General features: G+C 32.4%; 3 protein-coding genes across 5 annotated transcripts; all 3 read left to right on the top strand.

Annotated features, from left to right (window-relative positions):
* The first annotated feature begins 8,372 nt into the window (after positions 1 to 8,372).
* LOC137817988 (uncharacterized) lies at positions 8,373 to 9,395 on the top strand. The gene is made up of 3 exons (XM_068621215.1): positions 8,373 to 8,459; positions 8,855 to 9,026; positions 9,115 to 9,395. The coding sequence occupies exons 1-3, from the start codon at positions 8,373 to 8,375 to the stop codon at positions 9,393 to 9,395; spliced, it is 540 nt and encodes a 179-aa protein (XP_068477316.1).
* Positions 9,396 to 12,252: 2,857 nt separating this feature from the next.
* Positions 12,253 to 14,322, top strand: LOC137818706 (LIM domain-containing protein PLIM2b). Of its 2 annotated transcripts, none has more exons than XM_068622275.1 (5): positions 12,253 to 12,513; positions 13,041 to 13,134; positions 13,280 to 13,308; positions 13,448 to 13,537; positions 13,791 to 14,322. In XM_068622275.1, the coding sequence occupies exons 1-5, from the start codon at positions 12,379 to 12,381 to the stop codon at positions 14,118 to 14,120; spliced, it is 678 nt and encodes a 225-aa protein (XP_068478376.1). In that variant the 5' UTR covers positions 12,253 to 12,378; the 3' UTR covers positions 14,121 to 14,322. The 2 variants fall into 2 exon arrangements, with proteins under 2 accessions (XP_068478376.1, XP_068478375.1); XM_068622274.1 differs by having other exon boundaries at positions 13,445 to 13,537.
* Positions 14,323 to 16,319: 1,997 nt separating this feature from the next.
* Positions 16,320 to 26,668, top strand: LOC137818441 (K(+) efflux antiporter 2, chloroplastic-like). Of its 2 annotated transcripts, none has more exons than XM_068621883.1 (21): positions 16,320 to 16,472; positions 16,819 to 18,474; positions 18,787 to 18,958; positions 19,026 to 19,116; positions 19,547 to 19,683; positions 19,772 to 19,831; positions 19,923 to 20,042; positions 20,345 to 20,413; positions 21,695 to 21,760; positions 22,150 to 22,239; positions 22,784 to 22,888; positions 23,070 to 23,198; positions 23,665 to 23,874; positions 24,124 to 24,273; positions 24,615 to 24,668; positions 24,763 to 24,821; positions 25,298 to 25,364; positions 25,439 to 25,615; positions 25,750 to 25,806; positions 26,213 to 26,287; positions 26,416 to 26,668. In XM_068621883.1, exons 2-21 carry the CDS (start codon positions 16,892 to 16,894, stop codon positions 26,509 to 26,511), a joined length of 3,567 nt encoding a protein of 1,188 aa, XP_068477984.1. In that variant the 5' UTR covers positions 16,320 to 16,472; positions 16,819 to 16,891; the 3' UTR covers positions 26,512 to 26,668. The 2 variants fall into 2 exon arrangements, with proteins under 2 accessions (XP_068477984.1, XP_068477985.1); XM_068621884.1 differs by having other exon boundaries at positions 16,459 to 16,701.
* Positions 26,669 to 27,861: the final 1,193 nt, after the last annotated feature.

The following is a 27,861-nucleotide window of genomic DNA, read 5'->3' as shown; positions in this document are numbered from 1 at the left end:
CAAGACTTAAGTCTATTGGATCTGGTACTCTTTATGATGGATTATATAGATTGAATCTCGATAAACTATATGCTGAAACTCTTATGACCTCGCATCATAATGTTGGCACTAAACGAAGTTTGGTGAATGAATGTTCTGCTTTCTTGTGGCACAAACGTTTGGGACATATTTCCAAGGAAAGAATGGAGAGATTGGTAAAGTATGAAATACTTCCAAGTTTGGATTTTACTGATCTGAATGTATGTGTGGATTGTATTAAAGGCAAACAAACAAAACACACAAAGAAGGGAGCCACAAGAAGTACTCAGCTTCTTGAAATTATACACATTGATATATGTGGACCTTTTGATGCAAGTTCTTTCAATAAAGAAAGGTATTTTATCACCTTTAATGGTGATTTTTCACGTTATGGTTATGTCTATTTACTGCATGAAAAATCGCAAGCGGTGAATGCCTTGGAAGTTTATATAAATGAAGTGGAAAGGCAATTAGACAGAAAGGTGAAAATTGTCAGATCAGATAGGGGTGGTGAATATTATGGAAAATATGATGAAAGTGGACAACACCCTGGTCCGTTTGCTAAGTTCCTTGAGAGACGTGGTATTTGTGCTCAATACACAATGCCAGGTACACCACAACAAAATGGTGTTTCAGAAAGGCGTAATCGAACCTTAATGGATATGGTTAGGAGCATGTTAAGTAAGTCAACTGTACCTGTTTCATTGTGGATGTATGCTTTAAAAACTGTCATGTATCTGTTGAACAGGGTTTCTAGTAAGGCAGTTCAAAAGACACCTTTTGAATTATGGACAGGAAGGAAACCCAGTTTGAGACACCTGCATGTTTGGGGATGTCAGGCAGAAGTCAGAATATACAATCCGCAAGAGAAGAAATTGGATGCAAGAACAATCAGTGGATATTTCATAGGTTATCCAGCAAAGTCAAAAGGGTATATGTTTTACTGTCCTACCCATAACACAAGAATGTTGAATCTGGAAATGCACGGTTCATTGAAAATGGTGAAACCAGTGGGAGTAATACTTCACAAAATGTGGAGATTAAGGAAGTTAGAGTACAAGTTCCTTTAACTAGTACCTTTACTTCAAGTATTGTTGTTCCTAATGTAGTTGAGTCACTCAACGATGAAGAAGAACAACAAATTAATGATCATGAAGAAAACAATGAACCTGTAGTAGAACAACCACAAGAAATAGTATTAAGAAGATCTCAAAGAGAAAGAAAGTCTGCTATTTCGAATGATTATGTGGTTTATCTACAAGAGTCAGAAAATGACTTAAGTATTGATAATGATCCAGTTTCATTTTCAGACGCCGTCAATGATGATAATTCTGATAAGTGGTTAGATGCCATGAAAGATGAGCTTAAATCAATGGCACAGAATGATGTATGGGACCTTATAGAATTGCCAGAAGGATGCAAGAGAGTCGGGTGTAAATGGGTCTTTAAGACTAAACGTGACTCTCATGGCAATATCGAACGTTACAAGGCCCGACTTGTTACCGAAGGTTTTACTCAAAAGGATGGCATTGATTATAAGGAGACATTTTCACCTGTTTCTAAGAAAGATTCTTTTAGAATTATCATGGCATTAGTAGCTCATTATGATCTTGAGTTGCATCAGATGGATGTCAAAACTGCTTTTCTGAATGGGGATTTAGAAGAGGATGTTTATATGGACCAACCAGTGGGGTTCATTGAAGAAGGAAAAGAACACATGGTGTGTAAACTTAAGAAATCAATATACGGGCTTAAACAGGCTTCTAGGCAATGGTATCTTAAGTTCAATGATACTATTGTGTCCTTTGGGTTTAAGGAAAACATCGTTGATCAGTGTATATACCTGAAGATCGGTGGGAGCAAGTTTATATTCCTAATTCTATATGTTGATGATATCTTGCTTGCAACTAATGATCTTGGTCTATTAAGTGAGACTAAGAAGTTTCTCTTTAATAACTTTGAGATGAAAGATATGGGTGAGGCATACTATGTGATAGGAATTGAAATATTCCGTGACAGATCACAAGGACTGTTAGGTTTGTCTCAGAAAGCATATATTAATAAAGTTTTAGAGAGATTCAGAATGGATAAATGTTCGACATCTCCTGTTCCAATACAGAAAGGAGACAAATTTAGTCTCATGCAATGTCCAAAGAATGACTTGGAACGGAAACAGATGGAGAATATACCTTATGCGTCTATTGTTGGGAGTTTAATGTATGCTCAAACTTGTACACGACCAGATATTAGTTTTGCAGTTGGTATGCTTGGTAGATACCAGAGTAATCCAGGATTGGATCATTGGAAAGCTGCAAAGAAAGTTTTAAGATACTTGCAAGGAACGAAGGATCACATGCTTACTTATAAAAGATCTGATCACCTTGAGGTGATTGGATATACAGATTCAGATTTTGCTGGCTGTGTGGATACACGAAAGTCTACATTTGGTTATGTGTATCTTTTAGCCGGAGGAGCGATTTCATGGAAAAGTGCGAAGCAGTCAGTCATCGCTGCGTCCACTATGGAGGCTGAATTTGTGGCATGCTTTGAGGCCACAGTTCAGGCTAATTGGTTGCGGAATTTTATTTCAGGACTTGGAATTGTTGACAGTATTGCCAAGCCGCTGAAAATTTATTGTGATAACTCCGCAGCAGTCTTCTTTTCTAAAAACGACAAGTATTCCAAAGGTGCTAAACATATGGAATTGAAATACTTTGCCGTTAAAGAAGAAGTTCAGAAACATAAAGTGTCAATAAAACATATTAGCACTGATCTTATGATTGCTGACCCTTTAACAAAAGGGTTACCGCGCAAAACATTTACTGGTCATGTTGTAAATATGGGCATTATGTCTACTAGTGAATTATGAATGTTGTTAATGTTTATTTGACACTCTGAGCTCATTGATAAATAAAGTTTCTGAAATTTATGTTGTTTTCTACTTTATGTATATGCATGCAAATTATGTTATTATGGTGTGGAAAACAAATTATGTTGTTATTGATGACAATGACATTATGTTTGAACCTATTATGAATTTCTCACTATAAAGTCATATTAAGGAGAAATAATGATATAGTAGTACATGGAAGGAAATGTGTTGATTCAAATGACATGTAACTGCCATGACTCTTATTATTTCTGTATTCTTGATTATGAATAATGATAGAACCAATTTATGTAAGGCCTTTTAAATGCGCATTTATGTAATTATTAAATCATGAAAGTATTATAACTCATATGAGTCAAGTGGGAGAATGTAAGAAATTATGTAAATTAATTTCTATAAAGTGACTCACATGACTTAGAGTTTGGGCTTTGGGCCCAAATATGATTTAATAATAATAATAGAATTAAAGGCCCATTGGTTAATGTGAGAAATATATATCTGATGATATACCTAATGAAAACCTACATCTGATGGAGATTGGGTACTAAAAGCTATAGGGTTCTGTCTCTGCAAATAATAGTTGTCTCACTGTTAACCATCACGAAAGTGTGTGACAAGTACGGAATTGCTAAGAGATAGATTAGGATAAAGGAGATAAAGTAACTGTTCAATTAGGATCACTCATGGATCAATGTAAGTGCCTATTCCTTCTTCACTTTATGTTTTGTGTGAGAATCATGATATGATAAGATCTATTTGTGAACATAATTGTATGTGTTCAATTTACGTTTATTCATGTTTTGACTTACATTCAAGAGCAAAGACCAAGGTTTGTTGCTATAAGCAAAGTTCCAAGCAAGCTTAAGAAGATATGCATTATTTTCATGGTGAAGATTAATAATTTTCAAACCTCCATTCTCAAGGGGAGAACAAATCGTATCCCAATTAATAGTAGCTATACCTTTTTTCGGAATATCACCAGTCCAGATAAAATTTCGGCACCACTGCTCAACTTGCTTAAGAAGAGAAACAGGTCATTTATACAAATTAAAACTATAATCTAGAAGACCCATAATCACCGTATTGACCAACTGAACTCAACCCATCATGCTAAGAGATTTACCTTTCCAAGAGGCTAGCTTCAATTTGACTTTATCAGCCAAAGGTTGAAGAAAATGACCCTTTGGAGCACCAACAAAGATAAGCACTCCTAAATAAGTGTAAGGAAAACAACCATGACTACAAAAAAGAATACGCTGAATCTTGGTGACAAATCTTGTAGAATTATCCATGGTGAAAAAACTACTCTTAGAATTATTAACATATTGACCAGAGAAATCATCATATGTTTTAAGAAAATTACTCAAATTTCTAAGAGACTTACTATTCGCCCTACAGAAAATAAAAATTTCATTCGCATATAAAATATGAGAGGGAGTGAGAAAACCTTGCAGACTAACCATATGTAGAATCTTCTTATCATCCACAAGCTTTGAGAGACCTCTACTAAGAACTTCCTCTACAAGACAAAAAAATATAGGAGACAAAGGATCACCTTGTCTAACACCTCTACTACAAGGAAAAAAAACCCACCAAACTGCCATTTATTATGATAGAAAGCATAGTTGAACGGAGAATAGTACTAATCCAACCGACAAACTAGGGGTGAAAACCAAAGCGTGACAAAACTAATAGTAAAAACTTCCAACTTAGATTGTCAAAGGCTTTGTGAATATCAACTTTGTAAGCCACATTGCCTCTGTGAACCTTTTCAGAAAACAAGTTAATAGCTTCAGAAGCAATACCAATACAATCTTGAATTTGTCTGCCTTACACAAACCCATACTGATTAGAAGAAATAATTCTGGCAGCCACAAGAGCAAGCCGATCTGCCAAAATCTTGGAAATAATCTTAAATTTAAAATTATCAACAACAATTGGCCTGTAATATTTAATAGATTCAACATCCTGAATCTTAGGAATAAGAGATACCACATTACTATTCATTTTAGGGAGAACCCAGCTTTGTTTAAAAAACTGTTGGACTGCATTACAAACATCTGTCCTAATAATATCCCAACAAGAATGATAAAAAACACCACCAAAACCATCAGGACCAGGAGCATTATTACCATTAAGGTTAAAAACAACATTCTTGATTTTTAAAAAATCAGGACACTTAATCAACATCATATTCTCCTCAGAGGAAACCAGCTCAGGAATATAAGTACCAATAAAATCTTCCATATTGTCTGTATCCTGAACATGAGAAATATACTCAGCATAAAGGGTTTTATAAAAGTCCAAAATATGTTCCTCAATGAGTGTAGGATCCTCAATAACCACATTATCAATTCGCAGACGATGAATCCTACTAGAATTATTTCTCCTCTTGACCACAACATGGAAAAAAAGCAGTATTTTTATCCCAATCTTTAAACCAAAGCATTTTAGCCATTTCTTTCTAAAACAAATATTGGCAGTGAAGAGTCTGATCAAGATCCTCCTTAGCAATCCTTTCTTGACAGAGAAGCCCATCAATATCAGACATACTAGCAGTCTCTAAGGTTTGTTGAATACCAAGGAGAAGACCTTGTTTAAGAAGAACTACATTGTGAACATTACCAAAAGAATTTTTATTCCAGTCACGTAACTCAACTTTCAACCTTTTTAACTTATGTTGTAAAATAAACATAGGACAACCAACAACCTTATTAGCCCAAGAATCATGAATAAGCTTCATACATGAAGCATCTTGAAGCCACATAGAAAAGAAATGAAAATTGCTAACCTTTCTCAAAGAATTACTAGCAAGACTAGTAAGAATAGGGGAATGATCAGAACAATTTTTAATAAGAACCAAATAAGTACAAGAATCCCATTCATCCAAACACACGTTGTTACATAATGCCCTATCCAATCTTCTATGAATTCTATGGAGCCCTCTCCTTCCAGTACACCAAGTATAGCAAGTTCCAGTAAAAGGCATACAAGAAAGATCATTAGTATTAATCCAATCAAGGAATTCATTGCAAGAAACTTGATTAGGAGCCACCTCTCCTTTACAGTCATCCGTCGAGAGCACAGCATTAAAATCTCCCATAATACACCAAGGCCCTATGAAGGAACTAAAATCCCTCCACAAAAACCGTCTAGCCACGTATGTGGTAGCACTATAAACACCTGCAAAGCTAAAACATTTATCATGCAAATGACAAGTTACAAAAATAAATTGTTCATTTACCAAGAAATTTCGGACTAAATTAGGAACCGACAAACACCAAAGCTTTATTAACAATAGGAGACGTAGCCACCAAATGCATATTAACATATCTGAAAAGGACTTCAAAAGCATCAGTGTACGGTAGCATAGGTTCAGCAAGAAAAACCAAAAGAGGTTTATGTAGTTTGAGTAAACTAATCAACATCTCCACAGTTTTGTGGTTTCCCAATCCTCTAACATTCCAGAAAAATGAAGAGACTTTCATTGCGACGTTGTGGAGAGAATTGTCTTAGCAGTTTTTTTGGATTTACCTTTCCTCTTAGGTGGTCTACCTGGTTTTCTTTTAGTACAAACTATTTCCTCCCCGGTATCACTGTCATCCTCCTCCATCTTGTTAGGATCAGCCCAAAATTTTGAAGGAACATTTGTATTTTTCAAACCATCAAGAGAGGAAAAGTGATTTTGCAGGACCAACGATAGTGCTTTAACATCCCCAAGAGATTTAGCCTTCTAAGGTTCAACAATGGTAGTAGACGTACCAATATAAGGATCACCTCCCACATCTGTAGTATCTAAACCATCAAGAGAAGAGAAATGATTTTTCAGGACCAACGTCGGGGATGGTACAGTCACAATAGCAGAGACCTCCTCATGATGAACATCAATTGGAGTATTGATTTAAGTTGTAGTATGGGCAGATGATTTAACTCGTTGAGGAGAGATGGGACGCAACTAAGGTGATACCACCACAGGAGTCAAGACCTCCTCATGATGAGCATTAAAAGGAGCATGAGACTCTGAGCCCTTGGCTTGCATAACAACAGGTGAATTCCTTAGCCTCTCCGTTTCTGGGAAATCCGAAGTGTGAGTGGGATCTCCCTGCCTGGATCCATGATCTGAGGCATCTTCAAGAGAAGGCATATCAGCAAAATCATCCTCCACTCCATTTGGTTTATTAGGAGCAGGGTGACCCAAGAGTGACCCTGCTTTAGCTCTGCCAGGAGCATTAATGGTCAATTTATCAATGCGACCTTCCACTTGCTTCAGTTGTGGATATTTCTTCCGATACTCTTTATGTTGTTTTGGGACCGCAGTCCTCCCCTGGTCTCGTTCATCAAAAATTATCTTTATAAAGATTTATATTGAGACCCAGGAGCATGACCCTAATCATGAATCACTCGGCACTGAGCAAGCTCATGGCCTATCACCTTTCAAAATTAGGATATATAGTGTGAAGTAAGCCTAAATCAGGTCTAGATTAAGTTGGAAAAGTTTAAATTAGGCTTTGTGTTCCTTTTTAAATCTCAAGGGTTTTGATTTTTTACGAAGCCAAACAATTTTAAATAGGAAAAAATAACCTCATTTTGGAATTTGTTTAGGTAATTAGGTTAGTTTTAAGAAAATTAAGTTTCTTTCAGGAAATAAATTGTTAATATTATATTTGTATATGTTGATGCTTATTTCTTATATATTTCTTGTATATTTTTTATATATTAATATTTGATTTGTAATTTTTTATATATTTTCTTATTTATATTTACATTTATATATATATATATATTATATTTTTATACAAAATAATGAAGAATACGTGCTATGTAAATCAACAAAACTTGAAGAGGGATGGAAGAACTTAAGTATGTGAAATGATTTTAAAGAAGGCAATAAAATTATTTTTGAAACAAAGGTTACATATCAAATAATGAATTTTGAGTTATTCGTCTTTTAGGATGAATCCTATTTTTTCATAATTGTTTATTGTTACCTACTTTCCTCAAAATTTGTGTCAGTTTGTTGATACTTGAACAATTTATTTATTCACATTTGCTGATGTTTATTTCTTATATATGAATATTTATTGTGTAATTTATTTATTTATTCATTTTCATTTTCATTTATTATATATAATATAATTATATAAATTATATTTTTATACAAAATAGTAAAAAAGAATGTGCCAAATACATCAACAAAACTTAGAACGGAATGAAAGAATTTTTGTAGGTTAAATGACTTTAAAGAAGACAATAAGATAGTTTTTGAAGTCGAGGTTAATATACCAAATAATGAAATTCGAGTTATTCAACTTTTGGGATAGTCCTTTTTTATATATCTGTTTATTGTTACTTACTTTCCTAAAATTTGTGTTAGTTTGTTGATACTTGAACAATTTATTTTATTAGGTGTATTATTTATCGTTATGCTTTTCTTGAAGATAAGGGTTTGTTGGATAGTGTATTAATGGTTAATGAAGTTTTGGAAGAGATGAAGAGAAAAAAGAAAAGTTGTGTTTTCCTTAAAGTTGATTATGAGAAGACTTATGACTCAGTAAGTTGGGAGTTTATGCACTATATGTTAGAAAGAGTTGGTTTTTTGTAGAAAATGGACTCATTGGATTAATGGTTGTTTAGAATCAGTCTCAATGTCAATGTTTGTGAATGGTAGTCTGCCTAAGGATTTTTTTTTTTTCAGAGAAGGGGCTTCATTAGGGTGATCCGTTAGCTCCATTTTTGTTTCTTATTGCGGTAGAAGGCTTGGCTGGTGTGTTAAGGGAGGCAGTTGAGAAATTTTTTATTGATAGCTTGGAGATCGGAAGGAAAAAAGTGAAGGTAAACATGTTACAATACGCTCACGATACTTTATTCTTTTGCGAAGCTAATACTAAAAGTGTCTTAAATATAAAGGTGACTTTGAATTGCTTTGAACTTTCTTTTGGGCTTAAGGTGAAATTTTTGAAGAGTAGGATTGGTGGGTTGGGGGTTGATCAGATAATGATTCAACGATTTGCGGCGATTCTTAACTGTGAAGTGATGGTAACCCATTTTGTATACTTGGGTATGTCGTTAGAGGGTGTCATAAGAAAGGTGCGTTTTGGGGTGGGGTGGTTGAAAGCCGGTAGACTAGACTGTGTAGGTAGGAAGGTAGGTTTTTGTCAATGGTTGAGAAGATTTGTTTGATTAAGTCTGTACTTTCCTCTATTCAGTTGTTTTATCTGTCCTTATTCAAAATGCCCTTTATGGTTGCAAACGAGTTATTGTGAATCCAAAGAAATTTCTTATGGGGTGGGGGTCTGACGGGAGAAAGGTTGTCTGGGCTTCTTGGAAAAAGGTTTGTGAGCCACACGAGGTCGGTGGTCTCGAAATCCTTGATTTAAGGGTTTTCAACTTGGCGTTACTAGGAAAATGGATTTGGTGTTTGGGGTCGGATAAGGGCGTTTGTGGAAGGAGATTCTTGAATCTAAGTATGGGGATTGGAGAAGTCTGAGAGAATGCGGGAAAAATAGTAAGGACTCTCTTTAGTGGAAAGATCTGAAGAAAGTTTGGGGTTTTGAGGGTTAGGGACGGAATTTTGAAGATACTTTCAAGTGGAAGTTTGGTAATGGGAAGGAAATTTCTTTTTGGGAGGACAATTATGCGGGTTGTGGTGTTTTGAAGAGTGTTTTCCGAGATTGTTCTCTCTGAATTCGTCCAAAGCCTCTAAGGTGGCCGAGCTTGGGGTTTGGAATAACGGGTTTGGGATTGGAAATTAGCCCGGAGAAGGATTTTTTTTTAATGGAAAAAGCCACTCAATTTTTCCAGGTGGTTCATGGGTAGAGAATTGACTTAGAAAAGGAGGATAACTAGGTTTGGAAGGATGGGGATGCTCTATCTTATACGGTTAAATCTTCTTATAATCGTTTAAGGGGGGGGGGTCAAGAAGCGGAGAATGTCTCGGTAAAATCTTCTTGGTAATCGTTTAAGGTGTAAAGCTTTGCCTTCTGCACTAATTACTGCTTGGAGGGTGCTGGAAAATAAGATTTATACTAGGGTCAATTTGGAAAGGCGTGGGATTGCGGTCGAAAGTCCTTTGTGTAGTTTATATAGGGTGGAGGAGGAGTCTTGTCGTCATTTGTTCTTTGAGTGCATAATTGCTTTGCTCATTTAAAGTCAATACTTTGCTTGGCTTGGAGTGATGTCCGTGTCTCACAATGATTCACTGTTAAATTTTTTCCAGTTTAGGATATGTAACGCTACTGATTTTGTAAATGATGTTTGGGGAGCGATTAGAATTGCAGTAGTAAGTGAGATTTGGAAGCATATGAACAACGTAATTTTTAAAGGGGCGTGGTTGGTGTTTTAGAATTGTTCGCCTTGGTTCAATTAAAGGTTTGGTCGTGGATTACTTCAAAGTCACACTCGATGTATTTCTCTTATTCTGACTGGTGTCTTGATCCTTTGGTTTGTATGAAGTTGGTTTTTTTTATGTATTATTTTTGGTGGTTAGCAATATACGCGATTTTTTTGGGTTTTGTCAAGTGTGTTTTATAGTTGTCTGTTGGAGGGTATTAGTCTGGTTGGGGAAGGCTAAGGGTTATCTTTCTGTATAAGGGTTGGACCACCCCTGAAATGGTTCACATTTATTTATTTATTTTTGCTGATAATTTTTTTTTATCCTTATGCATTATTTATATTAATTTTAGTATGTTTAGTTTTATTTAATTATTTGTATATGATGATGTTTATTTCTTATATATTAATATTTGATTTCTAATTTATTTATTTTTATTTTTTTATTTACATTTACATTTATATTTAATTATATTTAATTATATTTTTATACAAAATAGTGAAGAAAACAAGCTAAATAAATCAACAAAACTTGTAACGGAATGAAAAAAATTATGTATGCTAAATGACTTCAAAGAAGACATATAAGATTGTTTTTGAAGCAGAGGTTAACATACCAAATAATGAAATCTGAGTTATTCGCCTTTTAGAATGAATCATTTTTTACATAACTATTTATTGTTACTTACTTTCCTCAAAATTCGTCTCAATTTGTTGATAGTTGAACAATTTATTTATTTACGTGTATTATTTATCTTTATGCATTATTTATATTAATTTTAGTATGTGTATTTTATTTATTTATATATGCTTATGTTTATTTCTTATATATTAATATTTTTCGTGTAATTTTTTTATTTATTTTTTCATTTACATTTATTATATATAATATATAATTATATAAATTATATTTTTATACAAAATAAAAAAAAATACATCATATAAATTAACAAAACTTAAAACAGAATGGAAGAACTTTTGAACGTTAAATGAGTTCAAAGAAAATGATAAAATTATTTTAACAAATATTAACATAACAAATAATTAAATTCAAGTTATTCTTATGAATCCTTTTTTACATAATTATACTTCTATTAAAATTTATATTAGTTTATTAATGTTTGAACAATTTATGTATTTATATTTATATATTATTTATATTAACTATAGTATATTTAATTTATTTATTTATTCATATATATTTATATTAATTTTTATATATTAATATTAATTTTATAATTATTTATTTATTAATATTATTAATAATACTTCATAAATAATCAATATCCTCTATTAAAACGAGGAGAAATCATAAATAATATGTAGCTCTCTAAATGAGTACTATTCAAAAAAATTTACAAATCAACAAAATTTGGGTCATGTTTTTTATTTAGCAATATTTATCATGATTTTTAATGGATATAATTCACACAGTATCACTAAAAGCTGATGATAAAAAACTAATTTATATAGAAGTGGTACATGACTTTTGCTAATCAAAATTTATTCTAACCTTGCTCTATAGTTAATTCACAGATTCTATAATTATTTTTTAATAAATAAATTTTAGTTTAAATTACTGTTTACAAGGGAGGAGGAACTATTTTCTTGTTTCAAGATTTCAAGATTGGAGGAGAAGAAGTAGGAGCCAGATGAATAACATGCTAAAAATAAAAAAAGTCCCTTAATTTACAAAAAGATCAATAAGGTTAATATGTTTTTTTAACTTGCTTTATTAACCTCTTAATTATGAAATCCACATCTTAATTACCAGAATAGTAAACCAAAGAAAAGTTGGAAATAGCAAGTTTTATTTCATCCAATAACTTCTTCTAATTGAAGTGGTCAAAACAAACCAATCTTTTTTCACTCCATTCAATTAGATCATATCCACAAATAACTCAAACTTTTCCATTTTTGTTTCACAGTTTTAGGATCTACAATCACTTGTCAATCACTTACAGCCATTAACTTTGCTGATATAAGTCACTTTCTTCTAAGACATATCTAAGACTTTGTTCTGTTCCCTTTTGTCTGAGGTGTGCATTCTTGTTCAACCACTCTTTGTTCCTCAGACATTCCCAAAGGGAATAAAAAAACAAAAAAAACCACAAGTAATAAAGGAAGGGGAGAAAGCAAACATGTCATTCACAGGAACTCTTGATAAATGCAAGGCATGTGACAAGACTGTCTACGTGGTTGACTTGTTAACCCTTGAAGGCATTCCTTACCATAAGAACTGCTTCAAATGCAGCCACTGCAAGGGATATCTCACGGTATAATACCTTCATTCTCTTGATTTCTTCCCTTTTTGATTTTACTTGTCTATTTGTAACTCCAATGTGGAATGAGAAAGATCATAGTTAAGAAGGTCAAAGGTAATTTATTTTAAATCATTGTACAAAAATGGTAATTGTTCTGAAATGAGGAGGTATAGGAATGCCACTTCTTTTCTGATTTCATGACTTTTAGAAGGAAATTTTAAAAACAAAATCATGTTTTCAAAATTTACTTAATGAAATTTGAAAAGTATGAAGGAAAGGAAATGAAAACAATGCTATAAAATAATCTTGTAATTGTTAATGTAAACACATATCAGCTTAATGAAAGAAAAAGGAAACCAAATACTTCTTTTGGGTCACTATCATATGGGTGTGGATTATATCTATCAGCAAGTCGTTTTTTTCTTTCTGTAACAATTTTTTTTATGCAAAAGATTTAAAACCAAGATTTTGCTAGGTGGGATTTTTCTTTTCACACACATTATATTACAAAATTGTTTATACTACTCAATGTTGATCAGATGTGCACATACTCCTCAATGGATGGAGTTCTCTATTGCAAGCCTCATTTTGAACAACTCTTCAAGGAATCTGGCAATTTCAGCAAGAACTTCGGTAAGAGCATCTTTTGGCCAAACTCTGTTATTCTCATAATAATTCTCATCCCACCTTACATTAAATTACAAGTAGTAGGATCATGTCACTTTCTGTTATTTACACTAATGAAGCTATGCTGTTTTCTTGACTCTAAATGTTGCAGCAAAGTCTACTGAGAAGCAAAACGATATTGTATGTTACCTATCCTTTCTGGCACATACTTTACCAATTAATTTTATTACCATACACTTTCCATTTTATATCTTCCTATGTATAATTATGTATTCTTGTGTTCCCTCTCTAACGCAAGTTCTATCATGATCAACAGCAGAATAGAACCCCTAGCAAGCTATCTTCCATGTTCAGTGGAACCCTGGACAAATGTGCAGTATGCTCAAAAACAGTGTATCCTCTTGAAAAGGTTTGTGATCTCTCATATCTTCACCATGTAACATGAAAAAGTGAGAACAAGTTTGTAATGTCATATTTCTGAAAAATACCTGTATTAATCATAAAGAAGTCAGTAGATACTTCACATGGTACTAAGAAGACCATTGATTTTTACAATTACTTTTCAAAATTTGACTGTAGAATGATTTCAAAATCACCTGAAATAGGATTTTGACATGACTAAACTAAGCATGCATGGGAATTTGGTTTTGTTTATGAAATAGGTGTCACTGGAAGGGGAATGCTACCACAAGACTTGTTTCAGGTGTGCTCATGCAGGGTGCCCTCTGACACATTCAAACTATGCTGCCCTTGATGGTGTTGTCTACTGCAGAGTCCACTTTGCACAACTGTTCATGGAGAAAGGGAACTACAGCCATGTGCTCCAAGCTGCTGCACACAAGAGGACTGGTTCATCTACACCTCCTGAGCCTCTATTTGAGGAGCCATCACATCCAGCACCAGCAGAAGAATCTGAGGAACCTCCAGTAGTAGAAGATGAAGAAAAAGAAAAAGAAAAAGAAGAAGAAGAAAAAGAAGAAGAGAGCTCTTGAATTGAATTAGAAACATGAATTGTTTCTATCCCCCCTCCCACCACCTTCTTTCATTTTGAGCAGGGTCTTTGGTTCAATTTCTTTACTCTCAAAACATTTCTTACAAATTATTTTTAGTTTACTTGTAAACTAACTTGAGAGGTTTGTTAATGTATTCGAAAGTTTAAACAAAAGTTTGATTAATCCAAAGTTTTCTTTAATATCTTCTGTGTGAGTTTACATAAGTTTTAACTGCAAATTTAATAATCCATTTTTATTTGAAGTAATGAATGTTTTTTATTTTAATAATCAACTCAATTTTATAAAATCAATTTTATTAAACAAAATTTATAATTATATATCTTGATTTTGTTATTACATTTATAATATGAAGTGTCTTTATTTATGATTAATGTGTTTTTTAACATTTTTAAATTAAATAGTTAATAAATTAATTATTATTTTGATTTAACTTTTTAGAGTAAAATATTATTTATATTTATTAAAAAGTTTAATTGTCAAAAGCAATTTTAAGTAAACTTAAAAAATATAATATGCACTTCTAATTAAAATAACTTTAACAAACTTAATGTATAATATACTTGTTTTGTTGAAATTGTGTTCTAAAGATTATAGTTATATAGTTAGAGCCTCACTAAAAAATTTGTTGGACATTTTTAAATATTTTTTGTATTTTTCCAAAATAAAGAATTACAACTGAATGTTAACATATAAAAATATTTTTTATATTTTAAATTAAGAAAAATGTTACAAATGTATACTACATTTTGTGACTATTTTATTTACATAGAAAAGATATTAAATTTTAAAAGAAAACTAATTCGTAATCTACTCATATACTGTTAATTAGAACTATCAACTAGTTAGAGTTTCCACTATTCTCAATATTTCTTATTTCTTTTGGGGAGAGGTGTAAAATTTTTATTTTTATTTATATACTTGATTTTCTTAACTATCTATTCTTCTCAATTTAAAGTTAATTCAATATAATTGAAATATTTATTATAAATATAAAGTACACTTTATATATTTTAAATATATTTTGCTTATGATTTTTAACTATGATATGTTTTATATATTTAAAATATTTATTTATTACAAATTTTCATTATATAGAAACAAAAATTCATCAAAAGCATATACAAATTAAAGTACTACTAATAATATAATATTAACAATTTACTTCCCTAAAGAAACTTAATTTCCTTAAAACTAACCTAATTACCTAAACAAATTCCAAAATTAGGCTAATTTTTCTTATTTAAAATTGTCTTGCTTCCTAAGAAGTCAAAACCCTTGAGATTTAAAAAGGAACATAAACCCTAATTCAAACTTTTCCAACTTAATCTAGACCTGATTTAGGTTTACTTCACCCTATATCCTAATTTTGAAAGTACGAAAAAAAGGAGAAAATAAAATTCTTAAGATGTTTTAGAGTTTTCTATAAAAGAATGTAAACAATAAAAATGTTTATTTTCAAAAATAAAACTTGAACAGTTTTATTATTGTTTATTAACTACATAATCTCACTTAAACTCAGAAAAAAATGATAATAAGTTATTTTTTTCATAAACAGTATTATTGAGAGAAAAACTCATAACTGTAATATTGTTAAGGGTCAGATTTTTAAAGTGTCTTATAGGATAAAAATTATATTATGTTATATCATTAATCTAATGGATTTATGTAAGAGAGAAAACATAAATCTTTTCATAAACTGTTATTACAAATAAATTTAAATTATTTAATATTATTTTATGAAAATAAATAATATTAATAAAATTTCTCTGACATTAGAATGAAGTGCAACGAATATGCTTTGATATTTAGGACAAAATATGTTTTGATATTTCTTTGAAATTGCAGTGTCCATTCATCACAGACAATTTATTTTTGCATATAAAAATAAATACAATTTTTTTTTAGCCCCAATGTTTAGCCACACTTCCTTCACGCGCTACCATATATTTTATTAATTTCTTTATTTTAAATTGAAACACATAATTTTATTTGTTCTAAACTTTTAAATTAATCAAACACAACTTTAAATTAAACTCACCTATTCATAATTGTTTCATTAAAAACATAAATAACAAATTTCATCTCTAAAGTAATAAAACTATTCAACGAGTTTTAGAAATATTCATTTTAATCCTCAAATTATTTGAATAGTACTAATTTGAGAGGCCCACGCGCGTTAACCGACGGTGAAGACAAAGTTTGGATTTGTGAATAATATCTTCTCCCTCTCTGTGTATATCTGCTTACTCACTTGACTGACCGTTTTAACAGAACACGCAAACAACACTTTCATTCATTTTCTTCTCTGTCTTCAACAGAAAACGCAAACATGTAAATTCCATTTCTCTGCTCGAAGCTTTTTGTTCATTTATACACGTTTCGGTTGTTTCATCGATGATTCCGATTCCGATTCCGACTTGCTGAATGCACTTCTCTTTGCTTTGTTTACTTTTAAATATTTTTCCTGTTGAATTGAATGAATGTGAGAAAACGGAAATGCTACTGATTATAGCATGCATGCTCTGAACTGAACATTATTCAGTATAGTATGATATGTTTGGTAAAATCTCTATTGAGTTGTGTTTGGACGTGATTTTGAGTTGTGTTTGGCTGTGATTTTGAGTTGTGTTGAATGTTGTGGAGCTTTCTAATTTTGTTCTGGACTGTTTTGTTTCAGTTCTTTTGAGGAATTGGTTGTAGAATGCATTGAAGAGAAGTGATTCCGTGAGTGTTTTGTTTCGGGAGAGAACATGGATGTAGCTTTTAGGTTACCGCAGTCTAATGTGGTATTTGATGGTTTGGATTCTTGCACTGTATTTGGAGGGAGAGGTTTTGGTTGTGCTTTCCTCGGCAACTTGAGGACTACTTCGAAGGCTCGTTTTAGTCGGATGAACAAGATAGGTAGTTGGAGTGGTTCGAGAGTAGACTGTTTCGGAGAGTTGAAAGTTTCGAGTGGGAAGAGGAGTTTCTGTTGGAAGAGAAATGAACTTTTTAGGGGGAATAGGAACATTTGGACAAAGTGTCAGGGTAACGATTCTTTATCATATCTCAACGGCAATGGACGGAATGTTGATAGGGTGGAAAGTGCGGATGAGGACTACGGTTCCAGCGCGGAATCGAGTGAACCTTTGGGCGAAGAAGGGCAAGAAGGGAGGAAAGAAGCTGGGAGTGAAGTAGTGGAGGAGCAAAATGTGGATGAGTTGAAAGAACTGCTGCAAAAGGCCAAGAAAGAATTAGAAGCTGCTCGAGAAAACAGCATTGCATTTGAGGAAAAGGTTAAGAAGATATCTGAGACTGCGATTTTTTTGCAAGATGAAGCAGCAAGTTCTTGGAACAATGTTACTTCTACCCTTGACATCATCCAAGATATTGTGAGTCAAGAATTTGTTGCCAAAGAAGCTGTTCAGAAAGCAACTATGGCTCTTTCTCTGGCTGAGGCAAGGCTTCAAGTAGCCATAGAGTCTTGCGAGGTTACAAAAGAAGCTCACGATTCCTCACAAGGTTCTAACAATAGTAATGATGATAAAGATATAATGCAAGAAGAGAAGGAACTTTTGGATGCTAAGGAAGATATCAAGGAAGGGCAGACAAATTTAGCAAATTGCGAGAGTGAGCTGAGAGGCTTGCAATGTAGAAAGGAGGAGTTCCAGAATGAAGTGAACAAATTGCATGAAGTTGCAGAACAGGCGCAGCTGAAAGCAGCAAAAGCAGAGGAAGATGTTGCAAACATAATGCATTTAGCGGAGAAAGCTGTTGCTGCCGAAATTGAGGCTGCACAACACGTGAATGATGCAGAGATGGCATTGCAGAAAGCAGAAAAATCTGCCTCTAGTTTTAATGCTGATACGAAAGACACTCTACAAGTACAAGAGGTTGTAGGTATTCCCGAGGAAGTGGTTCAAGGTTTTTCTGGTGATGACGTGCTTAAAAGAGAGGCTGATATCTTAAATGATGATGAGCTTTCACCTGAAACACAATCTGATAACAATAAGCAAAGTTTGGAAGACATGGCACAGTCTGATTATCTGAGTGATCATGAGAATGGACAATTAAGCTTAGACTCTTCTAAAGAAGCTGAAGTTGAAACAGAAAAGTCAAAGAATGTAGTTCAAACAAAAAAACAGGAAACACAAAAAGATTTGACTAGAGATAATTCATCATTTGCTCCCAAGACATTATTGAAGAAATCTTCCCGATTTTTCCCTGCATCATTCTTCTCTTTTACTGCCGATGAGGCTGATAACACACCTGCATCGGTTTTCCTTGATCTTATGGAGTTTGCACAGAAGCAACTACCCAAGCTAATTGTTGGGTTATTGTTCATTGGAGCTGGGTGTGTATGACCTCTGTTTATCCAGATCCTGTTTTTGCTGTTACTTTTATTTCTACCTTTCCGGAAACAAACTTGAAGTATATAGATCATATGACTGACAAATATTTATGGTATAGGAGTATAACATGTGAAAAATTAGGATGACGATTTTTAAATTTTGTGTGACATGATAGAAAAATATCTAGTCTAAAATATTCATTGGCGCGTTAAATTTCTACTCTAGAAGTTTATACTTTTCTACATGACATGCCAATTCATATCAATATGAGGTTTTACTATGTTTTTTCAAGATGAGGTGGAATTTTATTTCAGGCTTGTACTCTATACTAATAGAACAGATAGGCGAGCTCAGCTGCTTCAGCAGCCAGAAGTCATTGTAACCACTGTTGAAGAAGTTTCTTCAACAGCAAAGCCTCTGGTTGGACAGCTTCAGGATCTTCCCAGGAGAATTAAGAACATTATTGCATCATTACCTAATCAAGAGGTTTGTTTTCCTTCTTCATATCCTTTATTATTAAGTTTTGTCTAATTCTGCATGGTATTTATCGCAGGTTAATGAGGAGGAAGCCTCCCTCTTTGACATGCTCTGGTTACTCCTTGCAAGTGTTGTATTTGTACCAATATTTCAAAAGATTCCTGGAGGTAACTAGGTTGCCATGTTTTCTTAATGTTGGATTTAAAGAATAAGGAAGTTGTTTATCTAAATGTTATACAGACTTAAGCTTGAATTCGACCAGGCACCAAACTTTATATATATTGCTTACATGAAAATTTTGATGTGTAGTTTATACTTTCTTCCTTTTTATAGCTAAGATTTCTTTTCCTGTGTCACCATTTGTTGGTTTGAAAATGATAATTGATTCGATTTTTTTGTTGAATTATGATAATAAATGAAGTTGCTTTGCTTGAGGAAAATTTGGTTGCTTGAATTGAATAAAAAAAAGTGTTGTTCTTGTCATAGGATTCCAATAATTATCTGAAATAGTTTTCGGATAGGGAATTCTTTTTAAGTCAACTTGATAAAATTGATTGTCTAACAATCATCTATATCTTTATGTGCAACAATGTTTAGGCAGTCCTGTTCTTGGCTACTTGGCTGCTGGTATCTTGATTGGGCCATATGGTCTCTCCATCATTCGTCATGTACATGGGACAAAAGCAATAGCCGAGTTTGGAGTTGTTTTCCTGTTATTCAATATTGGCCTGGAGGTGGAGTTTCCGATAAGATCTTGTTTTGCCTTAGCTTGGATAATCTCTAATAAAAAATATACTGAAGCTCTGAACTCTATTTTTATAGCTTTCTGTCGAAAGGCTTAGTTCAATGAAGAAGTATGTCTTTGGATTAGGCTCTGCTCAGGTGATGGGAAAACTTCATCTTCCATCCTTATTATTGTTGTTTACCTTAGGTTACACAACTAACAATTCTTATCATGTATGGAAAAATGTAGGTTTTGGTGACTGCTGTAGTTGTTGGCTTGGTAGCTCATTATATTTGTGGTCAAGCTGGCCCTGCTGCTATCGTCATTGGGAATGGTCTAGCTTTATCATCAACTGCTGTTGTTTTGCAAGTAAATAACTTTAGATCTGGCTTTTAAATTTTACTCTGTGCGCAACATTCACATGCTATGCTACTACTTCAACTTCTAATGCAAATTCAAATAAGGTGATATCTACCTTTCTGAAGATATTGACTGTGACTGGATTTTCATTTGTAGTTTGCACGTGTTAAGAATGTCATTACTAAATAAGCTTGACAGCTACAGCTTTAACCGATGTACCACTTTGAAAGATTTTGAGACTGTGTTCTTTCTTGCTGTATAGTCTGCCAAGTCTTTCATGTGGCAATAATTCAAATGAACTTGTTTTGTAGGTGTTACAGGAGAGAGGTGAGAGCACATCACGACATGGAAGGGCTACGTTTTCTGTTTTGCTTTTTCAGGTTACCTCATAATCTTAACCATCTATCTAGAACCTGCAAGATTATCTCTTAAAATGAAATATTCAACGATGCCATACTTACTTGTAATATGTACTTGGATAAATTTCGTCCTATGTGATGCATTTGCTTCAATTTTTCTATATTATCGTTTTTACCTTCAGGAATCTGGATAACCCGAACCTCATGTGCTGTAGTGACAAAAATATGCCATGTCGGTCAAGTATTCTACCCGGATAGAAAACTGAATACAACATAGAGAGATAGTAGAGAGAAAAGGGAGACAAGGTTTCTCTTAAATTATGTCAATTCTTCAGATAAATTAATAGAAGTGTGGGCACATTGGATTAGATTGGTTTGGTGGACTAAAGTTGTTCAATCATATTTCATTGTTTTTATTTTAGAATCCAATCAATTTGGTTTTAAATTTAAATTCAACCCAGTTCAATCTAATTGAAAGTGATTTGAATTGGATTAAATTTTAGAATTTTGTATTATTTATTTTATAAAAAAGTAATAAACAAACATTGAAATACAAAATAGATATAAAAAAACCTAATTCCATGTATAGAATATCTAATTCAAAATGTCCAGTGTTTTTTGCCAAAAAAAAAGATTTCATTTCAGATTCAGTCATTTTTTTTATAAAATTGACATACTTACACTAGGGGTGTAAGCATGTTACAAATAGATATAATATAAAAATGATATGCAATGTGTAGAGTCACTCAAGAGGAAGCATTCAAACCTCATGAGGTTATAATTACAAAAATTGAAAGTTCTGTAAACCTATTATGTTCCTAGAAAAAGTATAACGTAGAAAATTAGGTAACTCATCCCACCAAGTAAAATTAAGTCTTTTGTCTAAACTAATATTAGCTAATTTACCAACACCAGCGTTGCCCTCTCTATAAATTTGGGAAACAGAAACTCTCGCAGAGATAAAATCTACCAAACACAGAGATAAAATACGTACCTATTGTAATTTGATATAAGTAATTTTTATCCTTTGACTGATACTAAACAGATATTCTCCTAGTGAAGAAGGATGAAATTGTGAAATTAAAATCTGCTGTCATGGGTTGAGGTAGTTTCTGTGCATATATATATATATTTGGCATTTATTTAGTATATTGGTATAGATTCTCAACAAGGATTCTCCTTATCTCTAATTGTTACGTCTATATGTGTTTATGACATTTATTTTTATTTCTTTTTTATCTTAACCAACTTTGGGATTGCAATATTTTCACCAAAATTGACTGTGACTTTGTTTCTATTCAGGATTTGGCTGTTGTTGTCTTGCTAATACTCATACCTCTAATTTCACCTAATTCTTCCAAAGGAGGGGTAATATTTTCTAATATTCTTTCTTAAACTATGTCATCAGATTTAGAACACGGCTACTTAAATTTGCATAAACTCTTGTGTAGCAGGAGATAATTTATGACAAGGGTGTTTTGATATGATCAATCCCCTCAACACTCAATATGGGAGTTCTTTATTGTTTAGAAGACATGCATGTAACTGGATTATTTAATTTTTATAATTTTATGATATATGCATTAAAAGGACCTAAGCACAGTTCGTTCTTTCTAATTAAAGGTATCCATGTTAAACGCTTGATTGGAAGCCAATTATTTTGCCTTACTTATGTCATTGTAATCATGATTGTTGCCACTTGTATACTGCCGTTGTTACCTATGTTGTATTTGTGAAATATCAATCTTTGTCTTCAGGTTGGTTTTCAAGCCATTGCTGAAGCACTTGGTCTGGCCGCTGTTAAGGCAGTGGTTGCCATTGCAGCCATAATTGCAGGTGGACGATTGGTAAGTGATATTCAGAATTAGGATATAGACCTGTCATTTCTATTTATTAAAATATACTCTTAACTTGTAGAACTGATGCTTAATTTTTTCTGATTGATTGAGTATTTGCATATTCTTGTTTGTTCATCTATTTTGTTTTTAATAATCTTAACGAGGGTAACAATAAACCACTAATTCTATTGTTCAGGGTAGATATCCTGAAATCTAAAGGTTGATTTGGGTAGAGTTTTGGTACAAATTACTCACCTTGTACCACAGATTGTATATTTTACAAAGAACTTTGATTTATAATCTGGTGTTGTGCACGTTCAGATATTCTACTTAAAATGGTGGATTGAAGTTTCTAATCATCGTTGGAATGCATAAATGGAACTGAAATTTAACAAAGTTATTGCTATATGTATCAATATCCTATATATCATATAAAAGTTTTATTTCAAAGGATTGAGCTCTGTGTTTGGGGTCGTTAGGAAGGCATGTTGTGACATTTCTCTATTCGACTCTAACTTTTTCTATGTAATTTTTCTCACCTCTCTTTGCATAGCTCCTGCGACCCATATATAAGCAGATTGCAGAGAATCAAAATGCAGAAATATTTTCTGCCAATACACTCTTCGTTATTCTTGGGACTAGCCTTCTCACAGCCAGGGTAGGTATTTTGTGCCAATGTTTTTCAATTTCCTTTTTCCCCTTTGTTTTGGTTTTGAGCCAAGCTAAGTTTTGGCAGTTTTCTTTAAGTTATTCTTCTGTCCATTGAAGTGAACTTTTTTTTTTTTTGTGCTAAATGTGTTTTACCTTTGTTGATATGTTTTTTTCTTTACTGAAAACAGTCTGGACTTTCAATGGCATTGGGGGCATTTTTGGCGGGTTTACTATTGGCAGAAACAGAGTTTTCCTTACAGGTTGAATCTGATATTGCCCCGTACCGTGGCCTTCTTCTGGGTCTCTTCTTTATGACGGTTTGTCCTTAATACTCCAATTTAAAAGTTAGCTAGTTGTTTTGTTTATTTGTTCGTGCAACATTATCTATTTTATAATTTGTTAATCAGCTGTTAAATTGCTTATATTCAAATAATTCTTAGTGGGTTTGTCTCTGATTTTTGTTGAGATAGATGTGGTCTCATATATTAGAAATTTTCTTCATGGATTTTGGTTTGGTTGCACCATTTTTGTATTTCTTTTTTCTTTTTAATTGAATTAAGAATGCTGCATATGACTGGTAGAGGTTGTAGTCCTAACCTGGTTAGGATTGTAAACGATATAGTGAAGCAATGACATTCTTTTTTTTTAATGTAAAAAATGTTAGAAATATTTTTTATGTTAGTCTTCTACAGCAAGGAATGACTTTCTTTACATTTGTCACTTTCTGAGCAAGCCAGCTTCAATCCTTGTAATTAACAAAAAGTTATTTTTGTGGATTTTCAGGTTGGAATGTCAATTGATCCAAAACTTCTTCTTTCAAACTTTCCAGCCATTACTGGGTCCTTGGGACTTTTGATAATTGGCAAGACTTTGTTGGTTTCTTTAATTGGTAGAGCATTTGGTATTTCTCTCATTTCTTCTATTAGAGTTGGTCTTCTTCTTGCTCCTGGGGGAGAATTTGCATTTGTAGCTTTTGGTGAAGCTGTTAATCAGGTTTTTATCCCTGAAATCTATCCATTGTGTTTATTTCAAATATAATTTTCTGCTTGTGTTGGTTTCAAACTTATGTATCTAGATGTTTGTTACTTCAACTTATTGATAATTATTATGTTTGTAACTTCAAATTATTATTTTTTATCTTAAAAAGATGGAATTTGAAAAATACAAATTGATTAATTTACTGATAGTTGTTAATTTAACATGTTATAAAAACTAAAACATTCTTGCCATTTGATATTGCAGGGCATAATGTCTTCCCAGTTGTCCTCCTTACTGTTTCTTGTTGTGGGAATTTCAATGGCCATCACTCCTTGGCTAGCTGAAGGAGGGCAGTTCCTTGCTTCCCGTTTTGAGCTGCATGACGTTCGAAGTTTATTACCTGAAGAAAGTGAGGTAAGACCGAGATTTATAGATTTAGCACGAACTCTGCTTGTATTTTATCTTCACAAGTGTAATGATACTGATAGTTAGGGCTGGCCAAAATTACTGAATTGATCTGATACTTTTATAACTAAATTAAACTCAACGCAAGAAAAACTAAAAACTACTTAAAACTAAGTTGAGCTTTAAACTGTCTTGTGAGATCAATTTCTACAGTAACGTATCCTATCCTATGCCTTTATTTGTAGACTATGGAGGCAGTTAAACCAAATTGATTCAGCATTTGTTATTTTTATTTGGTTTTGAATTGTAAAATTAGTTGTTGACTTCCTTTTGGAGGACATCTTTTACAGACAGACGATTTGCAAAATCATATCATTATTTGTGGATTTGGGCGAGTTGGGCAAGTGAGTTCTTTCTGTTTTGGTTTAATGAATTAATTTTAATAATTTTCTCATTTTGTTATTTAAATATAACAGTTTACAATTTTGTTTTTTCAAGATCATCGCACAACTTCTTTCTGAGCAACTTATTCCTTTTGTTGCACTAGATGTGAGAAGGTAAGTCAATACTATCTGACTATATTGTTTTTCTTGTAACTGTTTTCTTTTTACGACAACTGTAATTGTATGTTTTGGGTAAATAATTTTTTCAGGGTTTAGGGTTAATAGATCTTATGTTGAAAAAGAAAATATTACTGAACATAATGATTAAATAACATTCTTAGAGGCAAGATGTGCAATTTGCTTGTGCACCATTTCTGACTTTCTTGAAAGCAGTAAAGGTTTTACTGAATCATAGTGTGATTTGACTATCTTTAATTGTTGGATTCTTTGTGCATTTTTCAATGCATAGAAATAGACAAATTCCCAAATTGGTTCTACTTTTGTAAAATATTGCAGGGGTTTGGTCGTACTGGGGACAATGTTTGGGTGCTAATCAAGATTGTGTGGACTAACATGTATGATGTATGTAATTTTGGATAAGAATAGCATATGATGACCTAATCTGTCTTCATGTTTGCCAATGTCTCCAGTGATAGAGTGGCAATTGGACGTTCCTTGGATCTCCCTGTGTACTTTGGAGATGCCGGTAGTCGAGAGGTAGTATACATGACTTGAGTACTTGAGCTTGCATGCATGTTCATTACCTGACATGCTTTGGACTCTATGATAAGGTCCTGCATAAGGTTGGAGCTGAAAGGGCAAGTGCCGCCGCAGTAACTCTAGATTCACCTGGAGCGAATTACAGAACCGTGTGGGCTCTGAGCAAACACTTCCCAAACGTGAAAACTTTTGTTCGCGCTCATGATGTTGATCATGGACTGAATTTGGAAAAGGCTGGAGCTACCGCTGTAATATTCTATTAACTCTTCCATTATTAATGTTATGATTGCCTTCTGGTATAATTTGGAAATTCTTATAATTGAAATACTCTCTGCTGATACTCTTTCTTCTCTATTTATGTCTCTTCCATTTGCTTTTACAGGTTGTCCCAGAGACCTTGGAACCAAGTCTTCAACTAGCAGCTGCCGTGCTTGCTCAGGTAACTATCATGTTGTTTGAGAATATATATTTACCCACTGAATGAACTTTTTACATCCTAATACCTACCCGAGAGGACAAACACCGTATTGAGGTAAAAGATCATGTTTGTTCTTCAAGTGGTTGAATGTGTCACAATATTTGAACTACTGATTATTGTGTCGTATAATTGATTTACTTAGTTTTAATTCAATTTTTCTTAGAAATAGTACTAGTATATTTATACTTTTTCTGACATGGTGAAATTGGTAATATATTTTATTGAAGACTCTAGAGTCTGGATTTAGGCTTAATGAGAATAGGCTTAATGAGAATAGGAGCATACAAAAGGTTCTCTTATTGATGAAGCCTTTACTTAATGCTATAACATAGTCCATGGAGATGACACTAAGCATTACACTCTTCAGGCTAAACTTCCTACATCAGAGATTGCAGCAACCATAAACGAATTCAGATCCCGCCATCTGTCTGAGCTCACTGAAGTACGTGTTTCTTTCAGTAAATATCTATCGGTTTTGATATGATTAACCATGGTTAAAAGTTGCATGATCGCACACTAATTCACTCTAGTATATCATTGATGCGTGTATGTTATTGTTTGCTTATTCAGCTATCTGAAACAAATGGAAGTTCTTTTGGATATGTTGGAAGCAAACCCAATTCATCAGATGATACTCAGGTCTCTGAAGGGAAACTGGCGACATGAAGACTACACCATATATGTATAAAGTGGAACGTAAAAGAAAACAAGAAGCTTCAGATATAATTGTGAAAATTTGTATAGCAACAGAGTATTCTTCCCATCATTGTATACACTGTACAGAAATATATCCGCATTGAAATTTTGATTAATCATTCTTTAATTTGTGTAGAGTTTCTTTGATATTCCTTGCCATTCCAAAAACTGTCACCATATTTTCATATTGATTTTTCTCAAATAGTTGTGAATTTTATAATTTTTGTGCTTATCCAATGATAAATTGAGCGTAAAAGAATATTTTTTTTTCATGTTCTTGGTTTAAGGAACCAATTGCCATCTTTTACTTAACAGTAGTAATTTACAAAAGGAATACTCCCGTTTAGTTTAAATAATTTATATTCATATTTTCTTAATTATATTTTAAAATTTTAACATTTTAAATCTCAAACAATCATTTTGTCACGTATGTAACAATAAGAGAAATAGAAAAATAATGGGAAAAAAAATTACCACTCCATTAAAGATATTTTGTACACTGATATTTCATAATACAAATTATATTTCTTTATTTTTTTTCTTTTATATATATGCAATCTATATTGTTAATTTAATATTATTTTTATTCAAATTGTAAATTATACATCAAATATATGAAATAATAATGCATGGATTTTTATTTAAATAATATATAAAATTAAAATTAATATAAGTATTAAACTTTAAGTCGTTAAAATTAGATAACATAATAAAAAATGCGGACACATGTTTATTCTTAATAGACAATTTAACAATAATTAAAATTTGATAGTTTCATGATATTAATTTGACTGCTTAAAAAGATACAATTCCAAATTTTACTTAATTAAATTAAAATTAATTTGTTCATACTTTTTTTTATCTCTTTTATGTTTATGTCTTCTCTTTATTCTTTCTTCAATCATTATTGACTCGACTCAACAATTAAAAATATTGTTAAATGAGTTGTGTTTATTCAAAATCTATAATTAGATTGAAAACTTCGTACACATAAATTATATATACATAATTTTATATTAACATAAAATTATTTAATATTTCGTTTTTATAAATCAAAATCTACGTAAGATATATTTTTCACAATATATTAAAAGATGACTTATTTCATCACTTTGTATTATAGTTTAATTTTAAAAAAATGAAATAAACATATTCATAATAATATATATAATTCAAATGATATAGAGAAAAATTATCTTTATAATGTAATCATTTATATATATATATATATATATATATATATATATATATATATATATATATATATATATATATATTTATTGTACCGGTCGGCACCGGACGACCGCGTGGTTCGAAGTA

Source organism: Phaseolus vulgaris, chromosome 10 (assembly GCF_000499845.2).
Source record: "Phaseolus vulgaris cultivar G19833 chromosome 10, P. vulgaris v2.0, whole genome shotgun sequence".
In the NCBI taxonomy this organism is placed as follows: Eukaryota; Viridiplantae; Streptophyta; class Magnoliopsida; order Fabales; family Fabaceae; genus Phaseolus; species Phaseolus vulgaris.
This window is presented reverse-complemented; position numbering and strand designations above follow the sequence as displayed.